The sequence below is a fragment of the Danio rerio genome, chromosome 20 (genome assembly GCF_052040795.2).
Source record: "Danio rerio strain M-AB ecotype USA chromosome 20, GRCz13ab, whole genome shotgun sequence".
NCBI lineage: Eukaryota > Metazoa > Chordata > Actinopteri > Cypriniformes > Danionidae > Danio > Danio rerio.
The window spans coordinates 49,893,651-49,916,350 of NC_141040.1; the positions used below are offsets into that span (position 1 = coordinate 49,893,651).

A 22,700-nucleotide genomic window follows, 5' to 3' on the forward strand; every position below is an offset into this window, starting at 1 on the left:
TGTTCACACATACAACCTTTCCGTCTGTATGTGTGAAAGGGGCTTTTGATTACTTTTAAATTTCTAATAGACGTTTTAAACTAAAACATTTTCAAGCATTTATACCAAGCAGGTGTGACTTCACTTCAATTAAGATTATATTAATTTCATTTTAAAGTACAGCCACCACAAAACCAGACATTATAACAACAACATTGTTTACAGTTGTTACAAAATCTAAATTTTAGTTAGTTGTGCAGGGGGATTTTTGTGGCATTTGCGGGGGAAATCGAAGCAACTCAAATCCAAGTCAATTATACCTTGTGATCAATAAAACTTAATAAAATATAAGAGGCTTAATTATTCACTTAAATTATTTATTGCAAAATAATTTGCTGTACTAAACAGAAACACATTATAGTATATAACAGCAAAACTAAAAAATCTAATAAAACCAGGTGTTACACATTTAAAATTTTATAGTAATTGATAGTATCGAGAAATATTTATGAATAAGCATTATGTTGTATGTATATATGAAGAGTTCAGATGCAAAAACCTCTAAATGCCATCTGTAATGTTCTCCTAAAATGAGTATTTTTCTTAGCCTCCTATGTTTATGTTCAGTTATTTTACTCGGAAGGCAATGAAAAGAACTTATTCATCACTATAAAAGTAAAATTGCTCATCATACATACAGGAGTCTAAAGAAAATGCTAATTTTAGGAGAAAATATCAAATGGATTTTAGAAGTTTTTGCATCTAAACTTCATATATTTACAACTCTTCATTAATAAATTACACTACATAATGTAGTATTATTAGTAACTATCGTGAACTAATAGTTATCAACACAGTATCCTTTGCATTTACTAAAGTAGACTATATATATATATAGACCTCCTCTCCCTCAGTCATCTTTCCATCAAGCAAATTTCTCGTGTTAGCCTTGGTTGGTGACATCACCGACCAGAGCGAGACGTGGCAGTTACACACCAAAAAGTTTGTAGACCACCGAAAAACAGGTAGAAGAAGAAATTGACATTCTCGCTGTCATATGGCTTTATTTTCATTGGCTAGACACCGTCCTCACAGCTCCGAGAATGTCGGTGCCGTCATTTATTGATCCGCAATCTGTAAATGTAGCTTGTTTGGACGGTACTGCGCTACTTAACTAATAATATAGCTTCGCTACTGAAAAGTTTTTTGATTTAGAAAGTAGCGACGCTACCGACACGCTACTGAGAAATGTAGTTACAGCAGAATAGCACCGCTTTAATGAATGGCCTTAGCAGAAGGCATCGTGCACATAAAAAAAACAGTCAAACAATAGATTAATATTATTCAACATATCCCAGATTTTTAAATAATATTTTATATGTAACCCCATTTGTAATCTAACATAATCATAAGTAACTGTAATTTAATTTAATTAACTGTAACGAATTACTGTTACTTTTATTTTGTAATTAAATTACAGCGATGTACAGTGTTTATTGTTTTAAAGGGAAAGGTCGAAGACAGACAATAAATAAGCTTTTTCATTTCAATTATGTACAATTGTGCAGTAATAACAAATTTTCATACATTTTCATATGAAAAGCAAAATATGATTACCTTTTGCTGCAATTATTTAACAATAATAAGAATTGGTGTATGAAATAAGAACAAATGCTCCGCAGAGGAACGTTCATGAATTTTAGCATGACAGTAATTGGTTAACAAACTACAAAACTCGATGATATTGCAAAGACCTTGTGAAGGAAATAAGCAATATGGAGGAATGGACTTTTCTTTGGAGACTTAAAAGGATTTATCTCTAAAACGTTGGAAGAAATAGATTGATTACTGCAATGTTAACAACTGTTGACTGCATTGAGTCTGAAATAATGTAAACCCCCAATGTTGTCTCTTTTAATAATCATAATTATTATTATTATTTATTCATCCTGACCCCTAATCATCAATGTATAATTCGCTCTCTGATTGTAGCGAAGCACAAAATTAAGCTCTGGAAGTAAGGCAGATATTATCCTTCTCTCTTTTGTTTTACAGTTTATAATCAGTGTTTATAAAATCTGAAATCAAAATGTTAAAGTCTTCAGTCAAAACTAAATCTGGACTGAAGGACACAATTCGAGTCTTTCCCATGATTAACATTGACTCCAGCAAACAATGTGTTACCTTTTTAGTAGAAATACAGCAAGTGAGATCGTGGTAAACGACTGGAACTAAATCTTTAGACAGATGAACATCAAACTCTACGTAAGCGGCTCCCTGTGATGAAAAGACAGACATCGGTTTTACTGTAATTAAGCTTCATGCATTTTGCTGGAGCTGCGTTCTTCATTTACACTTACATGGTTGGCAGCACTTAGAAATGAGGCAATTGTGTTTTCCCTGATCTTATGATGCCTGAAATAGAACACAAACGATTTTAGACAAAGTAGACACATGCATTGTACATGTACTCCTCTCTCATGCTTTGTTTATTAAAGGTAATCTATTATGCAGAAGTCAATTTTTGTGGAAACAAACTCAGGCTCATTCTGATTACGTACCCCTATATACATTTCTGAAGAGAACATAATACGTCCCAGGAGCAACGAATTGGTTGCAGTTTTGTTTTTTGTGAATCTGCCAGAGGCCGCTGTGCACGTTTTTTGAGATCTCAAATTTGCAGCAAGAAGGTCGCTGGTTCGAGCCAAGGCTGGGTCAGTTGGCATTTCTGTGTGGAGTTTGCATGTTCTCCCCGTGTTGGCGTGGGTTTCCTCTGGTTGTTCCAGTTTCCCCCACAGTCCAAAGATATGCGGTTCAGGTGAATTGGGTAAGCTAAAATTGTCGATAGTGTATGTGTGTGAATGAGAGTGTATGAGTGTTTCCCAGTAATGGGTTGCATCTGGAAGGGCATTCGCTGCATAAAACATATCCTGGATAAGTTGGCGGTTCATTCTGCTATGGCAACCCCAGATTAATAAAGGGACTAAGCCGAAAATAAAATAAAATGAGAAAGACGGCTCTTCGCTTGTGGATGACCTTGTGCCAAAGAAAGGTAGTAACGTTTCCACTGTGGTTTGGAAATGGTTCGAGTTTGAGAGGTTAGATGTCGAATGGAAAGAAATTACAGATGCTGTGCGGTTTCATATTGCTAAGGACAATTATGTTTATTAGAGGCGATCTATTATGCAAAAGTCACTTTTTTCATTTATGTGGCAACCAACTCATTCTGATTAGGTACCCCATATACATTTCTGAAGAGAACAAAATACATCCCAGGAGCTACGAATTGGTTGCGGTTTTTGTTTTCGTGAATCCACCAGAGGCCGCTGTGTGTGCTTTTTGAGATCTTAAATTTGCGATTAGCACTTGCTGTTTTCACATAAATCTACCAGAGGACGCTGTTGACTGACTTACTGACTGACTGACCAACACCCTCCCCCTTTCCTAAACCCAACCAATAGTATAATACTATTAAAAAGCACCGATTGCTACCGATGGGGCTAGGCGATTCGTTCGATTTTTTTTTATTAATTCGAATTTACTTTTCTAAACAATTAAATTTTTTATTAAATCGGGGTATCACAATTTTTGTATAAAAATTTTAGATGCATTATAATTGCACCAATGGCAAAATAATTAAGAGGCATTATTGTTCGACCACATGATGGGGCGCCAAATTAACCACTCACTTGTGAGAGTACGATGCTCTAGAGATGGAGGGCTCGGCGACGTGGTGGCGCAGTAGGTAGTGCTGTTGCCTCACAGCAAGAAAGTCACTTGTTTGAGCCTTGGCTGGGTCAGTTGGCGTTTCTGTGTGGAGTTTGCATGTTCTACCCGTGTTGGCGTGGGTTTCCTCTGGGTGCTCCGGTTTCCCCCACAGTCCAATAACATGCAGTTCAGGTGAATTGGGTAAGCTAAAATTGTCCGTAGTGTATGTGTGTGAATGTTAGTGTATGAGTATTTGATGGGTTGCAGCTGGAAGGGCATCCTCTGCGTAAAACATGTGCTGAATAAGTTGGCGGTTCATTCCGCTGTGGCAACCCCGGATTAAAAAAGGGACTAAGCCGGAAAAAAAAAAAATGAGATGGACGGCTCTTCGCGTGAGGATGATCTTGTGCCAAAGAAAGGTAGTAGCGTTTCCTCTGTGATCTGGAAATGGTTCGGACTTGAGATGTCAGATGTCGAACAAACTTTTGTCAAATGTAAAATATGCAGAAAGTCAGTTGCAACCGACAGTGGCTGCACCACTAATTTATTTCAACATTTGTGACAAAGGCACCAAGCTAAAAGGTAAGAATGCTCAAAGTTAAGAGATGAAAACAAGCTAAGTCCAAGTGCTAAAGATTCAACAAAAATTGCAAAACACCAGATGTCATTAGCGGTATCATTTTCCAATTCCGTTTCAAATGACAAAAAGGCTTCCCGATGGAAAGAATCGCTTTCTGCGATGGTGTCGTGAGGCGTCGCAGGCATGGTAATGGTTGTTGTGAACTATGCCACATTACACAAAAGGAAACGATTGAATCTTGTGTCACGACACCTATTTGCCATTTACGAATCCCCATAACACCCTTTGTCAAGGAAATTGTGCCGAAATCCTGACAAATTCGTGTGATCTGACCAGGGCTTAATAACTAAAGTTTTAATGTCACTTTTATATGGTTTAATATGCTTCAGATCTAGTCTACATACATTAATTCATTTCCGTTGGCTTAGTCCATTTATTGATGTGGCGACCACAGCGGATTACACCACCAACTATTCCAGCAGATGTTTCACACAAAGACAAATGCTGAATCCAAGAGAACAGGCTCAGGACTCCTCAAGTAGCACAGTGTTTGTATGACACAGTTATATAATATATGACACAGTTTGTCAACTAACACAATTCTGTAACTTACTTGGCAGCGTGTGTGCTTCCTGCTCCGCGATGTCCAACATCCAAAGCGCTCCTCTTCCTCCAGTACTTAGTGAAAGACCGACTCATGTCACACTGAAGGCCTTGAATGGGACGCGTCACCAAGTAATCCACTAAAATCCCATCAGAAACAAAAGCATAATTTCATTTCAGTCAAATTATCTGAAATTAAATCAGCACATCAATAAAACCAGTGGCATTATAATCCCATTTTCCAGCTACTAAGCATTAGTGTAAGCAAGGCTAATGTTCCTAACACGAATAATAACATTTCCCTTTATTTAAACAGCCAGTCTGTGTCATGTTTGCAGAGGCAAATGTTGTGTAAACACAGCAGAAGAATGCGCACCTGTGTGGACAGCAGGAACGTATACAGTTTCCTTATACGTATGCGTATGCTTTTTAAAATATTTCCCAAATGATAATAACGGAGCATGGATTTTTTTACAGTGTTTCCTGTAATATTATTTCTTCTGGTGAAAGTCTTATGTGGTTTATTTCGATTAGTATAAAAGCAGTTTTTAAATTTTTAACGCCATTGTAAGATGAGAAAATATATATTCTTCTACTAAGTAGTCCTTCATTAGCATAGAAGGAATATAGAGACATTCCAAACATGGGATAGGTCCTTCTGGCATGGTAGAGTTCCTCACAGCTCCAATACACATCTCTGCCATTTGCTAACAGTAACCATGTGCTTTTCCCCATACACAATTCATCTGCTCGTGATCTTCCTTCATATAACTGTGTCATGTTTGGTGTCATTTAACAGTTTATGACTTCAGCTTTGTAGTGATGAAATCAACAGAGACATTGATTGATTGTATTTCAATGTACAATATATTTACTATTGTTGAGTCATAGCCTGAGGAGAGTATGTTAATGTTCTTCTCCCCCATTTTATCTCCTCAACTATGTTCTCATGTTCAGCTGGTTTTGGGGGTTGGTTTTCATTCATGTTTGACAATGATTTGCTCAGGTTATAATAAGGGAAGGTAACTGTTGATCTGGGAGAATGTCTTTTACTCTGCATCTTTTCACTGTCTTTGTTACACAGCAGGACCTGGAAAAATATCTAGTCAAATTTTCTGTACTGTCATTACAGCAAAGATAAAAGAAATCAGTTATCAGAGATGAGTTATTAAAATTATTATGTTTAGAAATGTGTTGAAAAAAATCTTCTCTCCGTAAACAGAAATTTGGGGAAAAAATAAACACTAAGTCTGACTTCAACTGTATTCATTTAATGGGGTAAAAAACAAACTTGAGACTCGACGCCAGTGCATTGTGGTGTTGAACATACCTCTGACTTTCCCAAGAGTCTGCCTGGAGTTTCGGCTCATAATGGGCAGCGTGACCACACCTAAATCTTTCCCACTTTCCACAAAAGAGGATGATAAAAGACAAGCTGTGCCCACGTGGCCTGGATGGGCATCACCCTGAACCACGGTCTCACTCAGGTCCTCCTAAAGCACAAATAAATTCAATCATAATCCTATCGAGTCATCAAGAAAATACAGTGGGGGAAATAAGTATTAAACACGTCACCACTTTTATAACAAAAACAATTATTTCTAAAAAATACTGTTGACTTCACAGGATGTTGGTAACAACCAAAGAAATCCATATATGGAAAGAAAACTAAACAAATTATGTGTAACTAAAATCACATCTGAACATTGCATGTGACTTCATTGTCCATATGAGAGGCGTCTTTAAGCTGCCAGCCCCAAATAAGCCTTTTAAATAAAGTATTAAATCCATTTCAGTAGTTCAGTACTTTCCCCTTGTGTAATTTCTTTATTATTACACATAACATTTTTCAAAAAGTTTTTTATTTATGTTTGTATTGTATTGTCTCCGATTCATGTTAACAGCTGCTTAAGAACTATTATTACCTGGAAAAAACAAAATTACTTGTTCAATAGGGTATATGTCGAGCTAGTGTTTTTCCCATACTGCTAAACTTCCGGTGGCCTGTTATTGTGAACTTTTTTTTATATGGTTCCTTTTACAGCATCGATGTTGTAATGTCATTAAAATACATTCAGTTAAATAGACTTTGGCATTCATTTAGTTCCTTAAGCGTAAAATGAGACAAAAAGTCATTTACTCGCACGCACCCGTCAGAATCGGCAGGCTAGCGCAGAAGCGCCATTAAATGTACTGGGGTAAAATAAATAATCATATTATAAAGACATGGCGGGGGAAATGTAATTTAATGCAGTGCTTTTTGTACAATCTGAGACCCACTTTCTATCGGATATTACTCAGCTAGTGGAGATCTCAGATTTTTAAAGAAAACAGCCCTTAAACGCACTGATTATTGTATTGGCCTACAGTTCCCTGGAAGCGCTTAACTCAGGTTACAGGCAAATTAAAAGTCCTATTAGCATGCTTCGGCATATACCCTATACTTACTTCCTCCACTGTACATGAAAATCGAATGCCAATCAATTAAAGAAAAAGTTTTTAAATGTTTTGTGGTATCCTCATATTAAAATCATGTCTATATCAATAAACACTGTTTCTAAACTTATTTCAACATTGCTGATGATAACTTGTGCTTTAAACTGCATGAAAATTATTTTTGTTGTAGCTAGGAGTATCAGAGGCACAAGCTGTAAAAGCCCCGCCCTTTTCTGCAAATGGGGAAAAGAGCAGAGTCCAGGAAAATGTGACATTATCACAGCTCACATTCAGTCAAAGCCTTTTTGAACATGGCTATTTGTTGTATTGATGGCAACAATTAGAAATTTTAGCATGATCTTTCTGATGCTATTGTTGAAGAGATTTTATAATTTCTCATTTATAGTCATTCATGCATCACATTTGTCCTTCTTTGTTTCTCTCAGTGTTCTCTTTAGATAAATTACAGAGACCAATACATCCTATGCTCAAAAACGGCCCGTTTACACTGAGTGGTACAGTACGGTATGGTCACCTTTATCAGGTTTGCGTTTCCACTGCAAAAAAGTACCAATGGTGGGCGTGATGTAAGACAGAAAGTTTCAGTCAATGGGAGTGGGAGATAAGACTCTGATTGGTTTATTCTCAAAACACACCGATAACTCATTAAGAGAATAAGCTCAACCCTGTAAGACCATGCGCCACGGCGCGAAGCGGATTTCTCCATCCTTAAAACAGCAAAAGTGGATTCAGACATGCCCTTAATGCGTTTACGCCCTGCGCTTTGCATTTTGTGCATGAATCTTCAAAATAGAGCCCATAATGTCTCTGCTGTGTATTTAAGAATTCTGCTTCCTTTGTTTACATTCTCCTGCTTGTGTACGCACTAGCAACGTTTCTCTGTTTGGTACCCCTTTGTTGTGCTAGGTACCCTTTCGAAAGGGTACCCAAAAAGTGGTAGGGTACTGTTTGCTTTTAGGTACCTTTTTACACTGGAAATGGCCTTTGAAGCATATCAAACCATACCATACCACTTAGTGGAAACGAGCCAAAAAAGTATTGAAAAACTAAGATGTGTAAATCTGTGTATACTTTCACAGGAAAACAACACAAGAAATGCTGAAATGCTACTGTATTTCTGGAATTACAAGTGTATAGTATTAAAGTCTATAATAGACCTATTAAAATCCTCCTGAGAAGCTCATTAGCATTAAAAAGACACACAAAAACTGTATTTTTGCTTTCATTTTAAAAAGGGGCCATTGAGAAATTATCAAATTTGGTTGAAAAACAATTTTAAGCTGGATAAACAGATTCATCTGGTACTTATATATGTTTTTTTTAAGCTGAGGCAAGTCTCCATGATCAAATATTTTCTGTCTTACAAAGACTCTGAAAGAATTAAACATATTTTTGTATAATCTTGTGTAGATTACTGTAATGTTCTCTATGAAAGCATTACTCAAGAGACTTACATTATATCTTGTAAAAGGGGCATAATAGCACCTACTTTACACCAAAAACAATCATTTACGCACCTCGAAGAACTCAAAGGTGAGCACTAGGTTATCGGGGTCCATTGTGTGAATGGTGTATTCTGTCCATCGGGAGGGTTCCAGAGCATATCCACATTCTGGCTGTGAATGACGAGACTTATATCCGTCATCGCTGATCATACTCATCTCCAGTGTGGTGGTCATCTTGTGCCAAGATGAAGGGCTTTCCTCTTCTTCCTCCTCCTCCTCAACACCTTCCAGCATCAGCTTTAATCTAAAAAAGCCAATAATTGGGCGAACTGCATGTTAGAATAATTGTAAATAGAGCTGCATGATATTGGGAAATCTGAAATTGCAATATTTTGCTTTTCTGCGATATACATTGCGATGTGTTTCACCAGATGACTAAACAGCTTTATTTGGAAATAATTCTTCATTTTAGATGGATTGGTGTGATTTCGTAGGGGAATGAATCTCACATAATATACAGTATAACTAAAAGATAAATACAATATAGCAAAGATAAAAGTGAATTGTATTTTTCTGGATAGTCTAACAGTATTAATCAACACTGTATAGCCTTCATCGTATATAATGTAATCTCTATTAAAGTAACAAACATTATAATTTCTTGTGGCTGGATGTTTTAAAGTGAGAAGTATTGAAATGTTCAGACAGTCACAGGCCTTAAAGGGATAGTGTGCCCAAAAATGAAAATTTACTCACTATTTACTCACCGTTCACTTGCTTCAATTGTTTATGAGTTCTTAAAATATCTTCTTTTTTTGCTCAACATAAAAAGAGAAACTCATAAACCTTTAAAACAAGTGAAGGGTGACCAAACGAAAATTTTGAGTGTAGTTTAATATTTGGGTGAACTATCCCTTTAAAAATGCACGCAGATGATAAACGTTTACTCCTATATCTGAACTGCATTGATTATTATCAACAATTCCAACTCAACACTGCATATCCTGCGGTGTCTAAATTGGGATTTTAAAAAACAAAAACAGTGTATTGTTATATTGACTATTAGTTTCTAAAAGAATCGATTCAGTTGTTCCGAAACAGGGATTAAAACTGTTACATTGTTGCTCTTTGCTCTTGGTGTGGTTCGCTTTCACACTGCAATCGATTCGCTCCAGAGTTCGTTTCAATCGAGCCGAGACCACCTTATTCAAGCGATCTCGGAGCGATTGTTTTGGCGCGGATCCAAGAGCGATCGGTGGATTCACATATGCCAAACGAACTGCGCTAACTGGGCAAACGAGACAGGTTCCGAAACAAAGGTCTTGGTGTGAAAGCACCCTAAAAGACTTCTAGTGTAAAAAAAAAAAGAAGGGAAAAAATAATCTTAAGCGTGGTGTCATGATGGCTCAGTGATTAGCCCTGTCATCTCACAGCAAGAAGGTCGCTGGTTCGAGTCCCAGCTAGTAGGCCAGTTGGCATTTCTGTGTGGAGATTGAATGTTCTCCTTGTGTTGTGGTGAGTTTCCTCGGGGTGCTCCAGTTTTCCCCACAGTCCAAACACGTGTGCTATAGGTGAATTAAATAAACTAAATTGTCCGAAGTGTACGTGTGTGAATAAGTGTGTATGGGTGTTTCCCAGTACTGTACTGCAGGGCATCTGCTGCTTAAATCAAATGCCAGAATAGTTGGCGGATCATTTTGCTGTGGCGACTTCTGAAATAGAGACTAAGCCGAAGGAAAATGTATGAATAAATGAAGCTTAAGTGTGTCAAGGACGTTACCTGAAGCGTGAGGTCTTGAATTTCTTCTTAGTTATAGATACTGGAGGTTTCACTGAGTAATGAAGCCTGAGACGAATTTCTGTCTGGCACGTCAACCAGCCAGAATCCACACACTCAGCACCATCTGCAAACACATTTTACTTGCATGTTAAAACGGGATGATATGAAAAGATATTTTGGAATTGAGAACACATTAAAGCTGATGTTCGAGTCGTTTCAGTTGTCAAACTCACCATGAACTCCAAAATGCCCATCGTCAACCACAAGCTCTGGTTCTGAAAGAAACGACCCATATTAGTATAACAGGTCAAACACTACTGCTACACATCTAAAATAAAATCTCCAGTACAGAGCAAGCAGATTATTCATTTATTTATCATCTTTTTCACTTATTTCTGATCTTTTTCTTAAACAATCAGAATATCAAGATGAAATAAGCATTCAGTTTGCTCTGTACTGAATAGAGCTTCACATGTTTGGAGTAATATATTCTCTACAAGCATATTATAACCTAAAAGTTACAGAAGAGAGAGTTCTAAAATAATTATAATATTTTTGCCAGACATTTAAAAACAATAATAACAATCTAAATCCACGATTCAAGAAGAGTTACCATGCAAGCAAGTTTTCATGACAAAATAAGCACAAAGAGATGCTCACAATGCTAAATTTGAAAGACTTTATGGATCCTGCCTTGCATAAATAAATAAAAGCGAAATGAAAATGGCATAGATTACCTATCAATAAAGTACTTTGAATAGTTTGTTAAATATAGAGTTCAAATGTGTTGTGCATGTTAATCATATGTCTCAACTCGATTCCTGGAGGGCCAGAGCTCTGCTCAGTTTTGCTCCAACACTAATCAAACACACCTGATCCAACTAATCAAGGGCTGTTTCTCAATATGCCTTCTGTAGCGATCTTGAGTCCTCGTGTAACGTCATCATCAACTGCCAAAGTTCAGTTCCAAAGCTCAATGCGGGGATGCGGGAAAGTTCTTGGGTGTGTTCTTAATTTCGAGGATGCGTCGATGCAGACTTGAGCGCCAAACTCAAGTCTCAGAAGTCATTGCGGCTGAAAAAAGGAGGTGTGAGGCGTAGCATCCTATATAGATTTATTATTAAAGTTCAGAGACATAACTTATTTATCTCAGAAGTTTCACCTTAGGTAAAGATTACCATTAAAATCTTAAGAGGCATAAACACATTAAGGGTGTTTATTTGCTGAAATTTGTCTCAAAATCTGTTTTATTCATATTGTGCAAAGTATATTTGTAAGGTTGTTTTGCATGTTATATATATTGAAAAGAAAAAAATAATAATAATACTTGTATGAATGCTGTAATGTTTAAATAATTTTCAGTTAAAAATGCATGAAGGTCATGTGACCAATTATGAAGAACACAGGACGTGTTCTGTGTTCTCGCGGTCTCCCGAATTCGTTTTTTCAAGGTGACCTGGCAGGACCGGTCTTCAAAAGAACACGAGTCCTCTTGAAAACCTTGATTAGTTGGATCAGCTGTGTTTTAATAGGGTTGGAGCAAAACTGTGCAGAGCTGTGGCCCTCAAGGAATAGAGTTTGAGACCTATGATGTAAATAAATGAGGATTAAATGCATGTGTTTTAAGATAGAATTTAATGTTGATTATAATAGAAAAACCAACTCAAAATAAATATTTAAATTGTAAAAAAACAAAAAAAACAGGGATTAAAATAAGGGAGAAGCAACAGAAGCTAAAAAAAAAAACAGCATTGCTTGTAAACCTAGGAATCCACCAGTGGAAACAGCTTCGCTCTGTTTGTCTAGGATGGACATTACGGCATTCATGGCCCAATAAATCGTATGGTTTCTAATAATTGAGCTGCCTTAAGTGGTGTTACATCTGTCCAGAACAAATAGCACTGCCATCAAAAGCTAAGGCAACATTAAATAAACTATTATATTTCTTTAAATCATGAAATAATGATTAATGCACAATAAGACCAGGCACATTTATTTAGAAAGTAAATTGAGATGTTTACATTCTAAAAATATATATATACAGTTGAAGTTTATAAGAATTATTAGCCCCCCTTTGAATTTTTCTCTTTCTTTTTTAATTTCCCAAATGATGTTTAACAGAGCAAGGACATTTTCACAGTGTGTCTAATTATATTTTTTCTTCTAGAAAAAGTCTTTTTTATTTCGGCTAGAGTAAGAGCAGTTTTAAATTTTTTGAAAACCATTTTAAGGTCAAAACTATTAGCCCCCTAAAGCTAATTTTTTTGATGGTCTACAGAACAAACCATCATTATACAATACCTTGCCTGATTACCCTAACCTGCCTAGTTAACCTCATTAACCTAGTTAAGCCATTAAATGTTACTTAAAGCTGTATAGAAGTGTCTTGAAAAATATCTAGTCAAATATTATTTACTGTCATCATGGCAAAGATAAAATAAATCAGTTATTAGAAATGTGCTTAAAAAAAAAATCTTCTCTTCGTTAATCAGAACTTAAGTAAAAAAAAATAAACAGGGGGGCTAATAATTCTGGCTTCAACTGTATGTGGGCCATTTGTGCATAATTCATTGATGCAAAGAAAAATAATAATAACCAACAGCAGCAATTAGGAGTACTTTAGGATACAACAATGTTCTCAAAGATTAAAATAACATTATTTTATGCTATACTACACAAAAGTAAATGGTTTCACGTTGTCTTTAAAAAGCTGAAGTCATTCGCTAATGTATGCTTGTAGAGTTACTGCGGAAAAACTGATCTGATTGCAGTAAGAATGAGGGAAAGAGTTTACGGTAGGGCTGCACAATATATCATTTTAGCATCTATATCACATTGTAATCATTCGCAATATGCAAATGCAATGTTGAAATTGTCCCTTTTGTAACTTTAAAACTCTATATATAACTTGTATACTTTTCTTTATTGTGTTTATCTATGCTTGTAGATTGTTTATTATTATTTATGCATATGTAAAATCAGGGCTTGACATTATCTTTTTTTGATTACCAGCCACTGTGGCTAGTAGTTTTCAGACGTTACTAACCCCTCGCCGTTTTCACAAGCCACAATTTTGTTGGGAAAATATATTTAATATGCATTTAATTACTTGATTTAAATGTTGTGTTATGTCCACATGCCTCCTTGTTCATTTAACTTTTTTGTTATGACCTTGCTTAATGAGCATAAGAAAATGGTTTGTGGTTTTATAGTATCGCATTGCAATTAGTTTTATTTCATGTGACTTTTCTGGGCTCAACATTAAAGATTTACCAGACTAGTTATTTCCTTGCCAGGAATTTTAAATAAGGTGTCAAAACAAGCAAAATATAGCTGTATACATGCACTTTTAATTTAGCAAAAATGTATTGCCATCTATCCAAAACTATGCACAGTATTGTCCTGGCTAAAGGTCCCAGATCACCAGTTAACTATACATAAATGGAGAGTTAATCTCCTATTAAAGGATGATCAAGAAACCAGCAAGAGCAAGAAACCAGGTCAAACCGTATGCGATAATAAAAGAATGATCACGTGCATGATCGGTTAACATTAGGCCCATTAATAATCTGTTCAAATAATGGTTAAAGTGAAAGTGGCAACTGCTGCTGCTTACTAAACTCTTGAGCTCTTGAAAGCAGCAAGGACAGTGGGTGCACGAGCATTGCTTTGTGTCCTGTGTCCTGTCTATTTTAAAGAGAACGGTATTCACCTGCTATATTTTGCTTAAGCGAACAGATATTTAAACAGTTAGTAGTGCTGCTTTAATGTTTTGATGAGTTGATTCAGGTATGTTTGATTTGGGAGAGGTTAAAAATGTTTACAGCTGGTGTACATTCAGGAACAATGCTGGGAAACACAGCAATATATATCACAGAAAAACATAACAGAATATTGCAATGCTATTTTTTTCCGATGTCGTGTAGTCCTAGTTTACGGGATGTATTGGACACTCAATCGTGTGCACTGATCTGATACCTGAGGGACTCAATGATCGTGGCAGCTGATGGGTCTCCCATCTATTGACTATGACTTGGCATGGCCCACCAGCATTCTGTAATTCCAAGGAGGGGGGTTAAGATCATTGACAGATTTTGGAAAAACAAAGCCAGCTCTGGTCATTCAAACCAAAGTTTCACTCCCCCGAAAAATAGAGAATGAGATTTAGTAGTCACCATTTTCTGCCAGCTAGCCAGTTGGTTGACATCTGAAAAGGGGACCAATTAGTCAGGGAAAAAACACATTGGCATTATTCAAATTGGTTAACTAGAGATATCCAGGGTATTTATACATTCTGAAATATATAAAGCATTTTAATGTTGTCATGTCATTGGCCCATAAACATTTCCTGCTTGTTATCAAACTATTTCATAGCTGTAACAAGAGGCAATTCAATCGTAATTTAATGTTAAAACAGCTATCATAACCTTATTCATCAATATGTGGCTCTTTTTTGATTCTCTGAAGCTATAAACATTTAAAATGTAAAACAGAAAATATGCTGGGACCATTGTTTTTGTTTACATCCCTCAAAATTATCAGCATTTTAGCTTCGAAAGTTAATAAATGGCATTTAGCTTCAAATGTTTACCATTTGACTTCAATAGTTTACAAATGGCTACATTTACATGCGCCCAAATAATCTGTTTGTAATAGGACTGAGAGTTCAGCTGAATTCAAAAACTTTCTTTTTTAATTCTGATTGGATTTGAATGGATGTTTTTTCTTTTTCTAATCTGACCCAACAGCCAAAAAAATGTACCATGCAAACTCTTGAATCAGACTACTTCCCCAATCGGAAGTCTGTGTGAAATACAGTATATACAGTGCAATGTTGACATGCATTAACCAGCTTATGATTTGATAAATTCACGATAAAGCATGTAAAATTGCTGGCTGTATATTTTCACAAGTCTGCTTAATGATGCTCTTTATTTTATTTTAGTGCACTGTAACCTAAACACAAGTTCAAATTAGCCCTATAAATAATATCATTACAATTAAAGAAATAAAGTACAGGTAAAATATGAGAAATTGATGAAACAAAGAAAATCTAAAAAGATATAATAAAACTTTTAAAACCCAAAAAGATCCCCCATTATCCCTCGTAAAATTTTCACAGTATTTTCTATAATATTTTTCTTCTAGAGAAAGTCTTATTTGTTTTATTTCAGCTAGAATACTTTTTTAATCATTTTAAGGTCAATATTAATAGCCCCCTTAAGGAATATTTATTTTTTCAATTGACACTGAAAAAAATGATGTAATACAATTTCTTGCCTAATTAACCTAACTTGCCTACTTAACCCGATTAAGCTATATAGACCTTTAAATTGCACTTTAAGCTAAATACTAGTATCTCAAAAATATAGCAAAATATTATGTACTGTCATCATGGCAAAGCTAAAAGAAACCAGTTTATTAGAAAATAGTTACTAAAACTATTATGTTTAGAAATGTGTTGAAGAAATTATACTGTGGTTTACTGTGAGGGATGCATGTCTTGCATTCACTTAACTAAACATTAAAAAAGCCATTCAAGATTATTAAATGGTTTCCAATAAATGTGCATAAAAACACCAGTGTGCAAATTAACTTCCCAAAGTAATACTAGTATTTCTATTGTCAGACACTACAACCTGCTTAAAGAAATGCAAAATCTGTTCACTTTTTTAATTCTACATTGAACCTAATCTGTTTTAAACAAAGACGTTTTAATCAGAATGTATGTAAAACACATAGACTGTAGAGAATTATATGATCAGCTAGTCCTGACATGTTTTTTTGGTCATTGTAACTTATCACACTAAGTTAATCATGGTCTAACTTAATTGTATATAGTATGCAAGCTGTTGAAAGTCAGTTTAACATAAGTTCAATGGACTCATAAGGTTAATTTGATTCAGCTTAAAAGGCAACCAGGACCTTTTATTGTGTATAAACAGATATATGAATCAGATTACAACGTTTAGAGTACATATAAACAGATCTGGAATCAGATTCAGATTAACAAAAATAGGTGAAAATAAACATATAGCCAATGAGACTTTTTTCACAAATACATCCCTAACTAAAACTCTTAATACTTGTAGAAAATAATTAAACCTAAAAGAATATTTATAGCCATGTTGCTGCTGTATAAATATTATGTATGCAGGACACAATATGTTAGGAGTGGCCTGCAGGAAACCTGTTTCACAAACTTCATTCTTCTGAAAGAAAGAAAAAAAGATACCCAGAACTGGAGTCGAGTTCAGCTAAAAGAGATTAACAGCTGTGAGGAGAATGACCTAAAAACCCCACACACTCTCACACAGGGTAATTTAAAACTCTTTAAACAACTTAAAATCTTGAAGAAAAGTATGTTGTTAGTTATTTGTACCCAAATAACTAAAGATGATTAAAAAAAATCCCTTGAGGAACATTTAAAAACATACTTCAGAGAGTCTCTTACAAGAAAATCTAGTCATAAAAATCTTTTTAAAAAGTTAGAAAGGATATAATCATGAAAATCATTGAAATAGTTGACAACATAATCAGATAAAGCAACTTTAAATTTTTAAATACAATTACAATTATTAGTTTTTTTTTATTTATATGCACCCAAAGAATTAAATATGATTAAAAGAAATCCCTTGAGGAATGTTTAAAAAGACAAACATAGTTCAGAAAAGTCTCTTAAAAGAAAATCTAGTCGTAAAAAAATGATTATAAAAAAAGTTATAAATACAATCATGAAAATCACAAGATGCTTCAACAACATAATCAGAGAATGCATATAACTTTCAATTCTTAAATACAATTACAACTCTTTGTTTTTTAGTTATTTGCACCAAAAGAATTAAAGATGATTAAAATAAATCCTTTGAGGAATGTTTGAAAACACAAACACATGTTTGAGAAAACTCTCTTAACCCTTTAACTTTCATCTTAAGAAAAACAAAAGATTTATTTCTTTAGATAAACTCATAAACTATGCTCCTGACACCACTTAAAACATTTGGAGTTTTTTTGATTAATGATAACCTACAGACAAAAGTTGGTACAATGTAAGCTAAAGGGTTAAAAGAGACTCTACAGTCATACATGTATATCAAAACAACTCAATATTATAATCATGAAAATCACAAATGTTAAACAATATCAGTAGATAATGCATGCACAATCGATTATATGTCTATCAGAGAGATGAAAGGCTTCATAAATAAAAACCAGTTTTGGGTAAAGATACTTTTAAAAGTAACAAATTACAATCTTAAGTCACTTAAAAAGTTAACTAAATGTGAAACTTTCTTATATTTTAGAAAAATAAATATGAAAGTGTTATTTTGCTGTTTTTTATATAAAGGTATAAGATTTAGATTGTATTATATAATGTTCAATATAAAACAAGTTTAAAATAATACTTTTAACTGTATAAAACGACATTAAATGACAATCAGTGTTGGTTAATTTTAAAAGTAATATATTACAAACTTATTACAAAATATTTTGGGAAAGTAATGTAAAAGTAAGTGCTATGCTATTTTTGCAGGTTTTTTTTATTAAGATAGGCTTAAGATTTATATATTTCATTTTTAGAAGTATAAAAAGGCAAATAACAACCATTGTTGGGTAAAGTTCCTTTTAAAAGGAATATATTTAAATCTTTAACCTCTAACAAATCATTTATAATATATAAGTGCTATTTTTGCAGGGTTTTTTAAGGCTAATACCAGTTCCACCCCTTAGCCCTACCCCTTACCTTTCATTTTGCACTCTCAAGTGAAGGGGTATGAGCGTCCCAATTCTATTGAGCTTGAAGGCATAAGACTAAGGGGAAGAGCAAGATAGCCCTTGAAACTGAGATTTTTCAGTACCACACTCAAAACCAAGGGGTACGAAAATTTCCCAGGACAGCAGCATGGCCTCACACGCGAATCAGGAGGTGCACAAATTTGTATTTTTTGTCATTATTATGAATTTTTACAAAAAACAAGCGCAAGTTTTAATACATTTATAACAGCGTTCGTGTATTAACGTCATGCATTTTTAAAAATTATTTAAAAAAAAAACAATAAATTTCGCTATCTATTGTCCATAATAATAACTCCTGTATAGTCATCCCTCAACATACTACTTTCTCATCTGACACTCGATGACACTTGAATACCCTGTCAGAAAAGTTTAGTGGCTGGGAATGACTTTGTTGAATTTGTTTTATTTTTAGGAAATCAATATGAAAGTATATGTTATGTTATTTTTAATGGGTTTCCTTTTTAGATTAACATTAAAGTTGTATTACAGTGCTCAGCATAATTGAGTGCAGCCCATTTTGAAACTGAATATTTTTAGCCATTTCACAGTGAATATAGGCAATGTATTTTAGTGCATTAGAACAAAACAGATTTATTAAACAGATATATTTATTGAAATAATATTTTAATCACCAAACCTATTTAGAAATGGAAAGATAATACAATTAAATTCAAGCAAAATACTGCAAAAAAAACCTACAAAATTTCAAATACATTTTTTTTCTTGATTTATACTGTTTTTTTTTTTTTTTTATTTGTAGGGTTAAACGCTAAGGATTTTTTTCTACTGGCAGAATCAGGCCAGTGGTTCAGATTTTTACTGGCCCCGCCAGAGAAAAAAAATTAAATTCTAAGCCACCTATTTTAAATAACGTGCCAAAAATAATGTGTTAATCTAGAATTTAAATATTTTTTAAATGTTAAGAAATGTATAATGAGCAAAGTGTTATGTTAACAAAAATGTGCAGGTATTTTATTGCAGTTCTAAATTGCTTATCAATTAATTTTTCTAAATTGTTCATTTATGGCTAACTTGCCAAACTGTGCAAAACATCAGCTTATATTTTTCGTTGTGTTGTACCCACGTACATGTCTGCTTCCAAGATGTTAGAAACATGTTGTCTTTTAGCCTCATAATTTGATGTTGCCTCCATATTGCCTTCCCTGCACTAGTTGTTCCCAGGTTATGGAAAAAATAACATGTTTGCAACATCCAATTGGATAAGACAAACCGAAAAGCAATATGCATTCTTTAGCATTTATAATGCTTTAGCATTCAAAGGCTCAAGCCGAAGGAAAATTGGTGAAATGAATGACTGAAAAGCACAAACTGTTTCCAGATTATAAAGGCTCAAACACAATGGGACGCTTTTCGTTTGCATTAATCGTCAGCGTTTTAACAAGGTGTTTTTCCGTATTCAAACCCAAGCGATTTACACTGGCATCAAGCAGAAGAGTATGCAAAATGACTCCTTGATGTTAGATGGCGATACACAACTTTAAGCTTCTGACACCCCGCTTATAACAAAGAAGAAAAGGAAGAGAGTAAGTTCACACGCTTGTTCTTAAAAGTTACTGGTGACTCGAACAAGCATGGATGGTTCAATCAGCAGCTCCAGCTCTAGCAATGAAGAAATGATTATTGTTCACCAGTGCAATAAGCAGCTCCACGTTCATATCGCCTCTGGGCATCTTCTTCAGTGTGTGCTCGCATTGACAGTTTTGCACTTGAGCGCCTCCAAGTGCTGTTTACAGTAACTTCAGCAGCTCCGTGCACGTGAACAAAAGTTGGTGTGCATGATCACATTGACCCCCTTTGTTAAGTCACGAGGGGTAAACATCGACGAAAAAACGTGAGCAAAAAACATTTGTGTGCACGGGCCTTAAGACTGTATTTGCACGCAATAGACAAATAGTCACAGGTAAATTAATAGGGGTGTCAAATCGAAATCGATCGAAATTTATGCTCAATTTCGATTATCGAATCAAAAAATAGAATCGTCGATGCTGCCACGCCCCCATGTCACGTCAGCTTGGCTTGCCAAGCGGGAAAAAAAACAGGCTTGTTGAAGTGCTTGTTAAACTGAGCTTAAATCCTCTCCTCTTTCAATTAAGTCGCCGGTGTGTAAGCATTTTGGATTTCCAGTGAGTTATGTTGACAACGTTCGTGTTGTCGACAAAAAAACAACACAGTTTTGCAAGCTCTGCTATGTACGTATTACGTACGGTTCGTCCGATAGACAACACCGGCATCGCTATCCTCCGCACACACTCAGGCCCTGTTTACACTGTCTTTGTTTTTAAATGGCATTTTAGAACGACAACGATTTGACATCCACAGTGGCGTGTAGCATTTCTGAGCAGCCCTCCTTCCTATCTACCTCTGACACACACACACAGACACACAGACGCACACACACAGCCGCTAGAGACAGCGGGTTCAGGCAGTCAGAGGATCAGTAGACTGCTTCAATCTTTCACTCACTTGTACTTAGTCATTTTAGCGAACACCTCAGATACTGTTTGCTGGTTCCTGTTGGTTGTGCGTCTTTTTTTACCGACGCCATTATAACGACACAGATCTCTGCCTATTCACGAGTCCCTCAGAAAAAGTGATTGACAGGTGGTAATTATGCGTGTATCTTGCCTTTATTCATTTACTGTATGATTTGTTTATGGGTAAAACAAAGACCACGCAGGTCAGGTAGTTTAAACGGTAGGCTACAAATAATTAATTGGTCATTAATTAATTAATTATTCATAATCGAAAATCGAATCAAATCGTGCCTTTAGAATCGAAAATGTAATCGAATCGAGGATTTGGAAGATCGTGACACCCTTATAAATTAAACTTCCATCGGCACCAGTAACGATCCTGTCTACTGTCCAAAGTGTCTCCCACGATAGCCCCGAGCCATCAGGCAGTCCTTATTCCTGAGTCCTGAATTTGTATTAAATATTTTTCTATAACATATATACTTGGGTGTGCTAGTTTTTGGACCGTTATCACAAGTTATTTTGTTAGATAAGCTCCAGATTCGGCTTCAGTACTGATTAAGCTAATGTATATGCGCAAATATCTGTTTTATATCTGCACAACTCTGGTTTGCACACATTGCCATATGCCCTTAATATCATTGTATTGTTTACAATTTTTCATTCTTGACATATACTTTTAGACTACATTTTATGTATAATTGTATTTATTGTAACAATTCTTCCTAAAACACTACTTTTTCTATTAATATTTTATGTTTGGCACCAAGGGTCTGGGAGTAACGTATATCCGATTCTCTATATGTCCTGTACATGTGGTTGAATTGACAATAAAGCTGACTTTGGTATAATATCACATAGGGCGATGCAGTGGGTAGCACGTTCGCCTTAAAACAAGAACGTCGCTGGTTCGAACCTCGGCTCAGTTAGCGTTTCTGTGTGGAGTTTGCATGTTCTCCCTGCGTTCGCGTGGGTTTCCTCCGGGTGCTCCGGTTTCCCCAACAGTCCAAAGACATGCAATACAGGTGAATCGGGTAGGCTAAATTGTCCGTAGTGTGTGTTTGTGTGTATATGTTTCCCAGAGATGGGTTGCAGCTGGAAGGGCATCCGCTGCGTAAAAACTTGCTGGATAAGTTGGCGGTTCATTCCGCTGTGGCGACCCCCGATTAATAAAGGGACTAAACCGACGAGAAAATAAATGAATGAATAATATCATATAGCTTCTTATTAAAAATGTGAATTTTAGAAGATAGACTTGTGAGGGGTGTACTTATACATGCTGAGCACTGTATAATACTTTTAAAAGTAACTTTGCCCAACACTGATAACAACTATAGATACATTACGCTGAGACTGCTCTTAAAAGGTCCCGCTAAGGCTAATCAATTCACCATAGGACCTTTAAAGATGACTTATGTCAAATATCATGTGTTTACTAGGAAAGGAGAATCTCACCTTAGACTCCAAAATGAATGCTTTGAAATAGCGATATTTGGTTTCAGCTCCTCTAGGAACGTGAATGGTTGTTCTCCATAAGGTGCTGGGAGGTGAGAGAAGGCATGTGAGCAAAACACAGGAGATAAATATGCGTGTCAAGGGTAACTGAAGGCAAACATAAGATGGCATTGCACATGTACCCATCCTCCTCTGCCGGCTGCAGGGTCACGGCTTTTTGCTGACACCAGCTGCCCAGGGTTTCACAACTGCCAACCACTGCGATCACCTCACCTGACACAGAAGAAAACAGCATAAAACAAGTTTATTACGTCTCTCTATTGTGGTGAATGAAGGAATGTGCTTCCAGGGGATGTGTTACAGAAATACTACAGTCATAGTAAAAGGAATAGTTCACCCAA

General features: G+C 35.5%; 1 protein-coding gene across 15 annotated transcripts in view; it reads right to left on the minus strand.

Annotated features, from left to right (window-relative positions):
- gpcpd1 (glycerophosphocholine phosphodiesterase 1) overlaps window positions 1–22,700 on the minus strand; it is a 43,668-nt gene that overhangs the window by 17,312 nt on the left and 3,656 nt on the right. For 8 of the 15 annotated variants that reach the window (XR_015517586.1, XR_015517584.1, XR_015517585.1 and 5 more), the window contains 10 exon segments: window positions 22,482–22,572; window positions 22,300–22,384; window positions 14,531–14,606; window positions 10,786–10,827; window positions 10,553–10,676; window positions 8,845–9,076; window positions 6,201–6,363; window positions 4,881–5,010; window positions 2,340–2,394; window positions 2,164–2,256 (listed from right to left, as the gene is read on the minus strand). Coding sequence is in view for 9 of the 15 variants with exons in the window: in XM_087296640.1 (XP_087152766.1) it covers window positions 2,164–2,256; window positions 2,340–2,394; window positions 4,881–5,010; window positions 6,201–6,363; window positions 8,845–9,076; window positions 10,553–10,676; window positions 10,786–10,827; window positions 14,531–14,606; window positions 22,300–22,384; window positions 22,482–22,572 (1,091 nt within the window). In the remaining 6 variants the exon portion in view is untranslated. 15 annotated transcript variants of the gene reach the window in all.